General features: G+C 53.3%; 1 protein-coding gene across 1 annotated transcript; it reads left to right on the top strand.

Annotated features, from left to right (window-relative positions):
• Positions 1-333: 333 nt before the first annotated feature.
• On the top strand, positions 334-11,884 carry LOC311376103 (uncharacterized protein; the record flags this gene model as incomplete). The annotated part of the gene is made up of 14 exons (XM_084490989.1): positions 334-484; positions 621-728; positions 917-1,064; positions 1,631-1,852; positions 2,344-3,316; positions 4,512-4,620; positions 4,772-4,878; positions 5,237-5,535; positions 5,857-8,532; positions 8,620-8,866; positions 9,225-9,386; positions 9,876-9,964; positions 10,375-10,442; positions 10,940-11,884. Coding segments are annotated over 14 exons (5,552 nt in total), but the record flags the coding sequence as incomplete, so codon positions are not given.
• Between the last annotated feature and the right edge of the window lie 2,155 nt (positions 11,885-14,039).

Raw genomic sequence — 14,039 nt, forward strand, 5'->3', positions numbered from 1 at the left:
AACTAGGGGTGCGACAAAATCTCGGGGCTGTGATATCCTCACCCTTCTTCGCGCGATACGAGAATCGATACACTGGCGCCAAATATCAATATTTTAATTAATAAAATAAGGTGAAAGACCGAAATCCAGCACTTGAACCTTTCAGTCATTTTGTATTCATTGTTAGACATATATCGTGATGTATCGTTATAGGATTGTCTAACAATATATTGATTATTGCAGAATCTCTGTGTTGTGATATTATCTGTGTCATGGGCCATGTATCGTATCGTATCGTATCGTGAGGTACCCTGTGATTCCCACCCCTAATATAAACCCGTTGTTTGGTTCCAGTGAACCGCCCCCAGCCGCTGTCCAGCATGGCCAAGCGCTCGGCCAACGACAAGGTGATGTCACGGGCCGGCTTCATCAGCAACGTGCTCACCAAGATCGAGGAGGTGTGGCTAGGCAAAGGAGCCACGCCCACCTCCTCCCCGCTGAGGAGGTGAGTTCAACACCAGCACCACCATCACCCCCCCCCCCCTCTCACTCGTTCACAGATAGAGCTACTGAAAGTTAATGAATCTCTTGGGACACACGACTAACCTTAAGCCTTTCCTCCATCTCTTCCTGCCCTCCAGTCCCAGGGCCTCAGAGGCCCTGAGCCCCAGCTCCAGGCCCTACTCCCACACCCTGAGTGATCCATTCCTGGGAACGCCCATCGCCATGACCGCCAGGAGAAAGTCCAGGTACACTGAGGCGCACACAGCGGAGGCGTCTGGATCCCTGAGGATCTGTATCCATTAAGCTGAAGTTATCAACGTGTAGAAAAATGGACGTTTGAATCACTGATCTGAAAGTTGTGTGAAGTTGTGTGTGTGTATACTCTGGTTTGCTTACCATTGCTCTTCACCCTCTGTCCTCCTGTGTGGAGCAGGCTGGTGGACCTGGTGGTCCATCCCTCCAGCCAGACCCCCCGGTCCCTCCTCAGCCCCCTCAGGGCCCCTGGCTCTCAGGGGGCCCCCCCGAGAAGCATCGTCCGGGCCCCTGAGCTCAGCCTGCTGCACACGCCGCAGGTCGTTAAGGTGAGTGTTTTAATGTTTGTCTTCTATGACCTGTGACTACACGTTTTATTTCAGAGGCTACGCAGAGTCTAGGTCGGTGGTTCTCAACCTTTTTTCAGTGATGTACCCCCTGTGAAATATTTTTTCAGCCAAGTACCCCCTAACCAGCGCAAAGCGTTTTTGTTTTGGCCTCCTTTGCCACTTGTCCCTCTGTGTTTTCAAAAGAATTGCTGCTACACTTCAACCACGACGCCATCGTTGATCCAAGTGATTGACAGGTGATGCCAGGTGGCATATGACAGGTTGGGTCGAACCATCCTGGTATGGGGGAGACTGGGTTTTAAGGATAATGAAATTTAATAGCCTACTGAATATAAAATTCATTTTATGAATTTATACTTATATTTTCCTGAAATATTTATTAAATAATTTTGAGAACCACTGGTCTAGGTGACTCAGCGTAGCTTTGTAGTGCTGTTGAGTTTTTAAGATAAAATGGTCAGTCAGTAGAAGGTTGATTCTCAGGTCCTGTTTTAAAGCCTCTGCTCCGGTACTTAAACATTTTCAACACTTTTTTGCGGTATCAGCGTGCGCGGGCTCTGGTGGCGTCGGGCAGCGTGTTCTCGGCCTTCACGCCCCACTCCATCCTGCGCAGCAGCCTGCGGCCCACGCCTGTGGCCACGCCCTCGGCCTCGCCCGGCCGCTCCATCACCCCCCCACTCCGCGGCGGCAAGGAGAGCCGCATCACCTTCATCGAGGAGACGGCCTCGCCCGAGATGAGGAAGGGCCCGGCCCCCTGGAGCAATGGGGTAAGGCCCGGGACTAGCCTGGGGCGCCGGTTCCAGAGGAGGCTGCGGTTCAGCCGAGCCGACCCTCAGCCCAGCGGCCAGAGCTTCCGTCTCTGAGGATCACTGCTTACTCCGCTGACCAATAAATGCTTTGCTTATTCACTGGTACTTTGGCCTCTTCTTCCCTCGTTCGGTCGGTGCGTGGTAGTCTGAGGAGGTATGGGGTTGGCTCACACCGTAGCACTACTGCTGGTGGACGTTTTAGACATACGGACCCTTTTATTTTGTGCATTTATTGGCTTATCCTATAGGAAGGGAAATTAAAATGCAAATTAAATACAAATGTATTTTGTCTACACAGAATGCACTAAAGCCTGAGTACTTAAATTTTCAGCGTGATGCACGACCGGCGCCTTATCGATCCTCCGTGACAAACTAAAGCTTCAGCTGTTTTGCATTCCTTCACCGCATGTCCCCATCGTTCACATCCTTTTTATTATTTTCCTTTGTAGACGGCGGCTGACAGTGAGATCAGCCTGTTGACGCGCGGCCCCCCACTGCCCGGCGGCCCCCTGAAGCCCTGGGCCTCCCGGGCTGAAGGGGGCGCCGCTGCGGGCGAGGCGGAGGAGACGCCGGCCCCGCCCCCGCGGGTCACGTTCATGCCCCCGGCGGGCGGGGTCCCCTCGCCGCTGCTGCGGGGGTCGGACAGCGACGCGTCCTCGATCCAGGAGCTCCCAGAGACCCGGCCCGCGCTGTCACTGTCACTGCCGCCGGGGGCGTTGCCGGGGCGACTGAGCCTGGGTCTGGGTCTGGAGACCAGCCTGACCTCCGTCCTGTCGTCAGACTCCACCCTGGAGTTCCACGACGCGCCCCTTGGTGAAGATCCGAAGGAGCAGAGGGTGGAGGAGGAGGAGGAAGCAGCAGCAGCAGAAGTCTCGGGGAACATTAAAGCACCACAAGATGTAGTGACCGAGACGTCCATCGCCTCCGCTGATGAGGAGGAGGAGAAGGTGGTGGTGGAAGAAGAAGAGGAGGAGGAGGAGGAGGAGGTGGTGGTGGAGCATGAGGAGGAAGAGGAGGAGGAACAACAACAAAAGGGTGAAGAAGACGATGCCCAGGGAGAGATAATGTCTGAAGAAGATGACAAAACGGTTTGTCCACAACAAGCTGACAGGGACGGGGACGAGGAGGAGGAGGTTCTAGAAACCCGCCTGGAGGAGGAGGAGGGCGGCGGCGGGTTGGCGGATCAGCTTGACGGCGAGATCTACATGGAAGCACAGGAACCAGGTCACAGCGAAGAGGAGGAGGCACCGCGTCCGGGCGGGGACCAGGGACCGGGTGACGCCGTGGTCCGTGATGCCTGTGTAGAAGATGTGGACAGGACGGAGAAGACCTATGAGTATTCAGAGTTCACCGAACACCTGGAGGTAACACCAGCCAGAGAACCCCAGCAGGAACTCACAGAGGAGCGGGAACCCACAACAGGTGAGGCTTCAGTCACAATTAGGAAACTGAATTTTACCACAAAATTATAAACTATTGATTGAGAGATCCAAATGTGCTGCGTCTCTATTTGTTGTACATTAGTTTTGAGCATCTACAAGAGACCACCGTATTCGTTCTAAATCATTTCTATAGAACAGATAAGTGAGCGTAAAGATTAGGTGTGCTCTGCTGTAGATCCTACAGTGATTACTATAGTAATCATTTGGGGACTTTGCTCTAGATTATGGTGATGCTAATGATGTCCTCTGCTGTAGATCATGCATTTTATCGTGATAGTAATGCTGTGCTGTGCTCTAGATCAGGTTATGGTGATGGTAATGATGTCCTGCTGTAGATCAGGTTATGGTGATGGTAATGATGTGGTCTGCTGTAGATCAGGTTATGGTGATGGTAATGATGTCCTGCTGTAGATCAGGTTAGGGTGATGGTAATGATGTGGTCTGCTGTAGATCAGGTTATGGTGATGGTAATGATGTCCTGCTGTAGATCAGGTTAGGGTTAGGGTGATGGTAATGATGTCCTGCTGTAGATCAGGTTATGGTGATGGTAATGATGTCCTGCTGTAGATCAGGTTACGGTGATGGTAATGATGTCCTGCTGTAGATCAGGTGATGGTGATGGTAATGATGTCCTGCTGTAGATCAGGTGATGGTGATGGTAATGATGTCCTGCTGTAGATCAGGTTATGGTGATGGTAATGATGTCCTCTGCTGTAAATCAGGTTATGGTGATGGTAATGATGTCCTGCTGTAGATCAGGTTATGGTGATGGTAATGGTAATGATGTCCTGCTGTAGATCAGGTTATGGTGATGGTAATGATGTCCTGCTGTAGATCAGGTTACGGTGATGGTAATGATGTCCTCTGCTGTAAATCAGGTTATGGTGATGGTAATGATGTGGTCTGCTCTAAATCAGGTTATGGTGATGGTAATGATGTCCTGCTGTAGATCAGGTTATGGTGATGGTAATGATGTCCTGCTGTAGATCAGGTTATGGTGATGGTAATGATGTCCTGCTGTAGATCAGGTTACGGTGATGGTAATGATGTCCTGCTGTAGATCAGGTTATGGTGATGGTAATGATGTGGTCTGCTCTAGATCAGGTTATGGTGATGGTAATGATGTCCTGCTGTAGATCATGTTACGGTGATGGTAATGATGTCCTCTGCTGTAGATCTCACAGAGTTCGTGGACCGCCACCTGTTCAGTGACGACCTGTCGTCTCCCCTGCTGACCCGCTCTGGTATCCATGACACGTCGGACCACTGGACCTCCTTCACCAGGTAGGCCCCGTCCCACAGCCCCTCCTTCACCAGGTAGGCCCCGTTCCACAGCCCCTCCTTCACCAGGTAGGCCCCGTCCCACAGCCCCTAGGACGGACTGTCGAGGTGCTTGTTTTAATGTTCTGCGTTTGACTCCTCTCCCTGATCCTAGTGACGCCCCAGAAGAGAACAAGCCTGCTGCTGACGGCCCCACCCTCACCAGCCAGAAGTCTGTCACCTCCATCACATCCTCAGAGCTGTCTGGCAGCGACTCCCATTGTGAGGACACGCACGCACGCACGCACGCACGCACACTCTCTCTCTCTCTCTCTCTCTCTCTCTCTCTCACTCTCTCACTCTCTCACTCACTCACTCACTCACTCACTCACTCACTCACTCACTCACTCACTCACTCACTCACTCACTCACTCACTCACTCACTCACTCACTCACTCACTCACTCACTCACTCACTCTCACTCAGTCTCACACTCACTCACTCACTCACTCACACTCACTCACTCGCTCACACGCTTCACCCTCTACTCTACACAGATAAGCTGATTCACTAAACGTCTCCTGCTGTGGTGGGCATCCTGTTCTTTGGTGTTCTGCTAACATCCGGTTCCAATCTGCAGCTGTGGTGAGCCTCAACGACACAGAGGAACTCTCCAGCGCTCCCTCGGAGGAGGAGGAGGAAGAGGAGGAGGACGATGAGGAGGAGGAGGGGTCGGATGAATCTGAGGAAGAAAAGGAGGAGGAAGAGGAGGACTCGGGCAGCGAGGTGGAGATCATTGAGGAGGTTCAGGGCAATAGGACCTTGCTCTCCCTCCAGCCCGGACCCCCTGGTCCTCTCTTTGAGGAGACAGGACTCCCCCTCTTCCTGGGCGGGCCTCCAGAGGAGCTCTCACTGATCCCTACTGAGGCTGAGCTAAAGGTAACTAGTGTCCTTGAATAGTACTTTTAGTACAATGTAGTTTGTAGTACTTTGTACATGTATGTCCTTCTTCTGACAAATGTACTAATTGTAAGTCACTTCGGGTAAATGCGTCTACTAAATGCCCTAGATAATAGTAAATGTAAAAAATAAGACATGTAGCACCTACCTCATCTTTATTCCTAGTGTAATTTTGCTTCTATGTGGCCTAAACTTCCAATTCCATGTAACACATTCCTGTTTATTTAGAATGCACCAGCAGTCCCCCTGTCTACGGTAAGCTAATGATGAGTGTGTACTTCTTGTCCTCTCTTGTGATAGATGGTGGGCGATGGAGAGGTGGTGATGGTGAGGCTCGGGGGTCTCGATGGAGGCGATGAGGTGGACGCTGGGACCTTCACAGAGCTCAAACCCTCCACCACGCTGCTGGTGCCCCTGGAGCTGGTGGAGGGACACGAGCACAGCCTGGTGGACGGGGCCCAGATCGGCCTCACCGTGCTGGGGAAGGAGAGCGAGGCGGACAGCCCCACCTCTGGAGCTCACAGCGGCTTCTCCCTCATGCTGGAGATGGAGGACGTGGACTCTGACGCAGACACGCTGCCCCTGGAGAACCACCAAAACGCTCTGGAGCTCGCAGTGCAAGGGATCACAGATCAACTCATTGCCCCACCCGAAGACCTTCTCCAAGACATGAAGGAGTCTCAGGATTCCCCCGCAGAAGCTCCACTCCATCTTCTAATGGATGAAGATCCAGTGGTAGAGGCAGAGGATCCAGTGGTAGAGGCAGAGGATCCAGTGGAGGAGGCTGAGGATCCAGTGGTAGAGGCAGAGGATCCAGTGGAGGAGGCTGAGGATCCAGTGGTAGAGGCAGAGGATCCAGTGGAGGAGGCTGAGGATCCAGTGGAGGAGGCAGAGGATCCAGTGGAGGAGGCTGAGGATCCAGTGGTAGAGGCAGAGGATCCAGTGGAGGAGGCTGAGGATCCAGTGGAGGAGGCTGAAGATCCAGTGGTGGAGGCTGAGGATCCAGTGGTGGTGGAGGCTGAGGATCCAGTGGTGGTGGAGGCTGAGGATCCAGTGGTGGAGGAGGCTGAAGATCCAGTGGTGGAGGCAGCAGTCCCAGTGGTGGAGGCTGAAGCCCCATCGGTAGAGGTTAAAGATCCAGTGGTGGAGGCAGCAGATCCAGTGGTGGAGGCTGAAGATCCAGTGGAGGAGGCTGCGGATCCAGTGGAGGAGGCTGCGGATCCAGTGGAGGAGGCTGAGGATCCAGTGGAGGAGGCTGCGGATCCAGTGGAGGAGGCTAAGGATCCAGTGGTGGAGGCTGAGGATCCAGTGGAGGAGGCTGAAGATCCAGTGGAGGAGGCTGAAGATCCAGTGGAGGAGGAGGCTGAATATCCATTGGAGGAGCCAGTGGTGGAGACTGAGGATCCAGTGGTGGAGGCTGTAGAGCCAGTGGTGGAGGGGGCTGCAGATCCTGTGGTGGTGGAGGCTGAAGATCCAGTGGTGGTGGAGGCAGCAGATCCAGTAGTGGAGGCTGAAGATCCAGTGGAGGAGGAGGCTGAAGCCCCATTGGTGGAGGCAGCAGATCCAGTGGTGGAGGCAGCAGACCTAGGGTTGGAGGCTGAAGACTCGGTGGCCGATGTAGACATCCTGGATTCACTAGAGATGGATGGGCTGATGGAGCCGGAGGAACAGAGTCCTCAGCCCGACTTGTCTGCTTCCTTCTCATCTCAATACATGGCGTCAACCGATGTATTTGAAGAGGGTGCAGAAGAAGAGAGTGAACTGTTCAATACAGAGCTTAGTAACGAGGAGGAGCCGGAGTCTGACGCCGTCTCACTGGCAGCTCCAAATCAAAAGGTAGCGGCCAGCAGGTTCACTGTGCTGGAGGCAATGATGGAAGAGTCCACACAGGCACCTTTTGAGGAAACGTTGGCCTCCGACGGAGTGCTCAAAGATCTCAAAGAGACAATCCCTGAGGAAGATCTGCCTGACCAGACAGATGGTCTCGAAGAGGTTCAGATATCCCAAAGCACGGAGACTGTGGCTATGCTTGAGGAAGAGCAAGAGCAGATCAAACCAGTGGAGAACACGGTGGAGAGAGCTGAGGAGTTCCACATGCTGCAGGAGGAGAGCAGGAGGAGAACCCGGAAGAGGGCGTCGGAGAACCAAGGGGACAAGGACGGCCACGTCAGGCAGGTCTTCAGCACAGAAGAGCCGGCTGAGCCACAGCCTCCCTCTGAGGAACGCGCCAGCCCCTCGCGGAAGGTGATGAAAGCCCCCGCCACGCCCACACGCAGGGCAGCCAGGGGGCGAAAGGCGGTCTCCACCCAGCAGGAGGAGGAGGAGGAGGAGGAGGAGGATGCTGGGGAGACCTCACTTCGCCGAGGTACCAGAGTCAGAAGACAAAGCCTGACGTCCCAGCATCCAGCGAACACGCCCCGACGCAGCGCCCGGAAGACCCAGAGACCTCCCATCGAGGAGGAGGAGGAGGAGGAGCAGGAGGAGGTGATGCACAGAGAGGAGCCCGTGAACAACGACCCCGTCGCCCCCAGGGCCACCCCGGCCAAACGACGCACGCCCCAGAAGGCCAGTCCATCGAGGGCCGGCCGCAAGACCCGCGGCAGCGCCCTGCAGGAGGTGGAGGAGGAGCCAGAGGACGGCGTGAACAACGTTCACCACGAGGACGAGGGCCCCGCCAAGGCCCCCACGCCGGCCAAACGGCAGACCAGGCAGAGCGCCACCCCGAGGCGAGCCAGCAGACGGACGGGCGGCGCGGGGGAGGAGGAGGAGCAGCCACTGGCGGAGGAGCAGGGGGTCACCGGCTTCACCCGGATCTCCAGGATCCGGTACTCTGAAGCCCAGCCGGCCCTGCTGGAGGAGGAGGAGGAGGAGGAGGAGGAGGAGGAGGAGGAGGAGGTCAAGAAGAAGGCCGCCTCCTCCAGCCCGTCCAGAGGGACTCGGGCGTCCAGCCGGGCCAGCCTCAGCGTCCACCCTCAGGTAAGCATGCGAAAGAAAACTTCCCAGTTGTTTTGTAGGTCTGTGAGATCTGTGGTGTTGGTCGACTGATGGACTGTCTAACCCCAGGTCAAGCTGACTCAGCTGAAGCCGGCCAGAGTGAGGGGGCGGAGCTCCGCTGCCAAATCCCTGGAGGCCGACGCCCCGGCCGGTGAGGCCCCGCCCAGCCCCGGCTCCCACAGGCTGACGCGGAGCCGGCTGTGGGAGCAGTCGGAGGAGGACCTGCCCTTCCTGGACCCCCCCCTGGAGGTGGACTCCCAGACGCCCGTGGCCGACGCCCTCATCAAGAGGCTGAAGGACGAGGAGGAGAAGGAAGGTGGGTGGAGCCACAGCTCGTCATGACTCATATCTGATGTTAATGATGGCGGCGCGTGGGTGTCGGTCCTCAGGTCACGGTCAGCAGCAGACCATTAATTAATTAATTAATTAGAAAGCTGCAAAGCAGATTCTTGTGTATGAAGTTCAATCTGTGGCGACGTGATGAACAATGTTAAATGTTTGAAGTGTAGCCGTCAGTCAGTACAAATGATTTCAATGTTAAAATACATCTCTATCCATTCCTTAATTAATTGTATGTTAAGCACATCCTCACCACCAGTCTCCTGGAGAGAGGGATACGGAGGCAGAGGTGTTCCTGTGACCCATGGTTGACTCTCCTCCTCCTCCCGTCTCAGCAGGAGGTGCTGCGGGCAAGAAGAGGGCGAGCGCCAGCAGGAGGAGAACCAAGGCGTCTGTGGAGCGCGACCCCTCCCCCCCTGCTGCTCCGGACCCCCACCCGGAGAACGACGCCACCAAACACTCATTCATCTACTCGCCCTCACGCAGGAGAACCAGAAGTAAGATGCCTCGTCCACCCATTCATTCATTCATTCATTCATTCATACATACATACAGTTGACTACTCTTCCTGTTGCCACATGAGCCGTGGCACCTGGTGTTCATTTCAATCTTATTTGTCTAGCCCTTAATCACAGGTACAGCCTCAAAGGAGCTAACAGGCCATATATTTATGACCCCCCCCTGATCCTAGCCCCCAGAGGGCAAGAAGAATGAGTCAAATAAAACTTGATGAAACAAATCAAATTGAATCAATATAAACGGCAGAAGGTGGGCTTTAAAAACGGGTTCAAATCAATCAACCAAAAAGGGTCTTCTAGTGTTGTGATGGGCTCTGATGTTCTCTGATGTTCCTATGTTCTGCTCTAACCCTCTGGTCATGTTGTGATGGGCTCTGATGTTCCTATGTTCTGCTCTAACCCTCTGGTCATGTTGTGATGGGCTCTGATGTTCCTATGTTCTGCTCTAACCCTCTGGTCTGCGTTCAGACAACAGAGGCGGGTCTCCCGTTCTGAGTGAGGGGGTCCTTCCTGTGAAGAGACGCCAACGCCGTGCTGCTCCCGTGGACCCTGCCCAGGTCAGCATCACACATTAACCCCTGTACTATAGATATCATATATCACTGCCCCTAACGGTCATAGATCAAGGCCCCTGTTACAGGCTGAACACGGACCCTCTTGGGTCCGGTCCTCATGTCCCGTAACGCAGACCTTTGGTCCCATGTGACAAATCACAGCCTCACTCAGCCAGACATGGGGCTATAAATAAACACCAACATTAATCAAACCGTTGTACTGGTGTGATGGCCGGTGTCCTAATCATCTCTGGCTGGGGTCCGCTGATTGGCCGACTGAGCGTTACTCCGAGCCTGTCTGTCTGTTCCCGTTCTGTTCGTTCTAGACTCGTGTGTGTGGAGGCTGAACCAGAGTCAGGCTGGCTGCGAACACACCCATAGTTTAAAAGATATTTTTTCTTTTCCCTCTCCAGAATAAAGATGAAGCAGTAACCATGGAAAGCGTTACCAAATCCAGAACGGCGATCAAATCATCAGCCAAGTAAGAGTCAGTGCTGAGGGTTTCAAAGGTTTAAGTTGTTGGTTTATCTACTTTATAAATGGACCCACACGGTGCATTTAGCAAAAGGTTTAACAAACAATCCCAAATGGATCCACGATAGAGAGCCAGTACTGTTCTGGTTGAAGATACATCCTTTATAGGAAGTGAAGGTTTGTGGGTACTGTGCACATGATGATGTCAGTACATGTGGGGGTGGTCAAACCGGATGGTTTCAAAGCCTGGTGGTGGACCGATTTTAAAACCAGCCCTCGAGTGAATCAAATGGTACAGATTTGGTTTGGTGTGTTCACTGTATTATTGAAAGTGTCTAACATTGAACTTGTAGTGTGGTGGAAATTCTCCTAAACTTTATTGGTAACACTTAGGGGTACATTTACAATTAAGGTACATTAATGAACCACTAAACACCGCTCGAGTAAATCAGTGATACAGATGTGGTTTGGCGTGTTGACTGATCCCTCCGTCCGGCCGTGCAGGTCTCAGGCGGCGCCCCCAGCCAACGTGGAGCTGATCTCCCCCCTGCCCAGCCCGGCCGCCGCCCCGCCCCGCGCCCAGAGGCGGACCGGGGAGGGAGAGGCCGCCAGCGCCGGCATGGCCGGGAACCAGCGGCGCAAACGCATCATGGAGACGGTCTTCACCAAACCAGTCACCCGCAGGAAAAAACTCTGAGGGTGATGAAGGACTCTGAACCTCAAACCACCGTCTGTAGACACCATCTCTCTCTCTCTCTGGGTCCATCGCTGCACGCGCCCCCCCCCCCCCCCTTCCTGTCTGCTCCTACGCTCACTTCCTGTCTGCTCTTCAGTCGGGGCGGTGGAGAGGAGGGAGAGCAGAACCGTGTTTTTAAGGTATTATTTCTCCTGGAAAACGTTTTGGTTTCGTTGTGCATCTTTCCCCATCCTCACTTAGTTCCAGAAGCTCTGGTGCACGTCTTCAGTCGCTGTGTGGCTGCATAATAAGCGACCCCAACTCATTCTTTTAGCAGACCTCTGTGACCTTCACCCTCCCAGCGTTCCGTTTCTTTTAACGTGTGCTCGACGCCCGGTTTCTTTCTCTTTTTTCAGAGAAGCAGTGAAAACCGCTTTCACACAATTGTGTTAATAGAATTAAGGTCTAATAAAAGTAAATATTAAATAAATCCATAAGGACTTGTTTATTCTGATCTTTTGAAGTGTTTTTAAGTGCATCTAATCGACCTGCCTGTCAGTCTTAATAAAAGTTTACAGTTTTAATGCTCTGTGAATCATAGATCGGATTGGGACTGTTTTACTGTCACGTGTTGTATGAAAACAGACTTGCACAGTAATTGGCGTGTTAATAGGCTTGTTTGGGATGTGTTGGTTTCTTTGTAATAAATTCCTGGGCCACAGAAACATATAGGCTATTTTCCGATGAATGTATGTAGAATGACTTATTTTCCTGACGACTGATCTTTGATAAAAATGGTAATGCTTGAAGTTCTGTGTGCGTCTGTGTCACTTTATTGTCTGTCTTATTTTGTGTGTTGCACACACTGCCATTCATCTTGTGTCCCTTGCATAATTCATAACGGCGGACAATCAGGAGAAAGTGAGACCTCATATTCAGTTTCAGTTTTCCTCGACTGCAGTTGCATGTGTTCTCCAGGTCGTAGCCTGTGTTCACAAGTTACATTTTTCTCATTCACTAAACTCCAAAATGGGGCTTATGGAGTATCAGAATTTGCCCTCAAGCTTGATGCACAAACATGGGATACGTTTACACCGTTGTAAACTTGCACCTATGTAATCATGTTAAGGTAATGTACTGTTAAATCAAGCTCCACATTCTACACTTTCACTCATCCCCAGCCCGCCGGGGGGGTGTGTCTCCCCAGTGTTCACACGCAGCCCCCCCCTCCTCCACCTCAGTAACCTGACTCCATTAGTCAGTGAAAGGCCGTCTCCCTGGTGAAGATCGGATCACAGTCCACCTGCAGAGCTGAGCAGCATGAGGGCCAAGGCGGCAGACATGCAATGTAAAGACTGCGTCAAGGTGGCCGTCCGCGTGCGGCCCTTCAACAAGGTCAGTACCTCAGGGGCTTGTTGTAGCAGGAATGCAGTTCTTTATTTAAATGTTCTCTATCAGGCTGTTATTGGTGATTCTGTGTTGGTGATTTTGATATGGTTATTTGTGGGTCTTTTTAATGCGTGTTTAGTCCTGATATGGGCATATGGCCTGAATGATGGACTCCTAGCGTGTCACCTCAGGTCCTCATCACTCTCCTCCCCCAGCATGTACAACTGGAACTTTCTATTGCAATTGTATTAATGAGGTTAACCCTCATAAATAACCCCTAACAACAGCAGCATACAATTAAATACAATCAAACATGAAGTGAACAACATAACCCCACGTATGAAACGTTATTCCGCACATAAAATCATTGCTTCAGGCAGAAAAAGAAAAAGCATGATCTCCGAGGTAAGGCGGTTCCTTTGACCTTCATCAGTCACGGCCAAAGCTCTGACTGCTACTTCTATTCTAGCAGAGACAAACTCAAACCGTCTCATCTTGTTCTGAAGCTCATTACAGGATGAGGTGAGGCCTGGACACTGGATGGCCGTCTAACCAAACTCTGTTCCACCATAGGGACGTTCAAACAAATCCTTCATTAGGCTCTGGTCCAATCAGGGACTCTCTCTCCTCCCTCCTTCTGATTGGTCGTTGACCCTCTCCTCTACCTCACTCTGTCCCTCGCCCAGAGAGAGAGGGACGCGGGCAGCCGCTGCATCATCTCCATGGCGACCAACGTCATCACCATCCAGGACCCGCGCAGCGCGGCCGCGTGCCGCTCCTTCAGCGCCGACTACGCCTACTGGTCCCACAGCGGCTTCACCCGCGACCGCAGTGGCCTGCTGCAGCCTGAGGAGGAGGGGGGGGCGCTACGCCGGCCAGGTGAGGGTGAGGGGGAGGGGGGGGAGGAGGGGGGGGGGGGGGGGGGGGCGCTACGCTGGACTGGTGAGGAGGAGGAGGAGGAGGAGGAGGAGGGGGGGGCGCTACGCCGGACAGGTGAGTGGATAAGACACACGATGCAGGCCAGGTCAGTTGATCAAAGCGATATACAGGCCAGGTGAGTGGATAGAAGCGTCCTGGATTATAAATAAAGATGATGGAAACAAGAAGCAGCCTCCTAACAGGATTCAGTGTCCTGACCTTTGACCTGCGTCTCCTCTCTCTCCAAGGCCAGCGTCTTCCAGGATCTGGGGGAGGGGATTCTGCAGAACGCCCTGCAGGTAGTCAGGGATTCAGGCCCACGTTGTACCCCCAAACCCAAAGCCCCCTAAGTGTGTTTCTCCAGGGTTATAATGTCCTCTACCCCTGTGTGTGTGGGGGGTTCTCTACCCCTGTGTGTGTGTGTGTGTGTGTGTGTGTGTGTGTGTGTGTGGGGGGGGGGGGGGGGGGGGTTCTCTACCCTGTGTGTGTGTGTGTGTGTGTGTGTGTGTGTCTGGTTCTCTACCCTGTGTGTGTCTGGTTCTCTACCCCATGCATGTGTGTGTGGGGGAGGTTCTCTACCCTGTGTGTGTCTGGTTCTCTACCCCTGGGTTAGGGAAGTTT

The sequence above is a fragment of the Micromesistius poutassou genome, assembly GCF_964030765.1.
Source record: "Micromesistius poutassou genome assembly, contig: SCAFFOLD_5822, whole genome shotgun sequence".
Classification (NCBI taxonomy): Eukaryota; Metazoa; Chordata; class Actinopteri; order Gadiformes; family Gadidae; genus Micromesistius; species Micromesistius poutassou.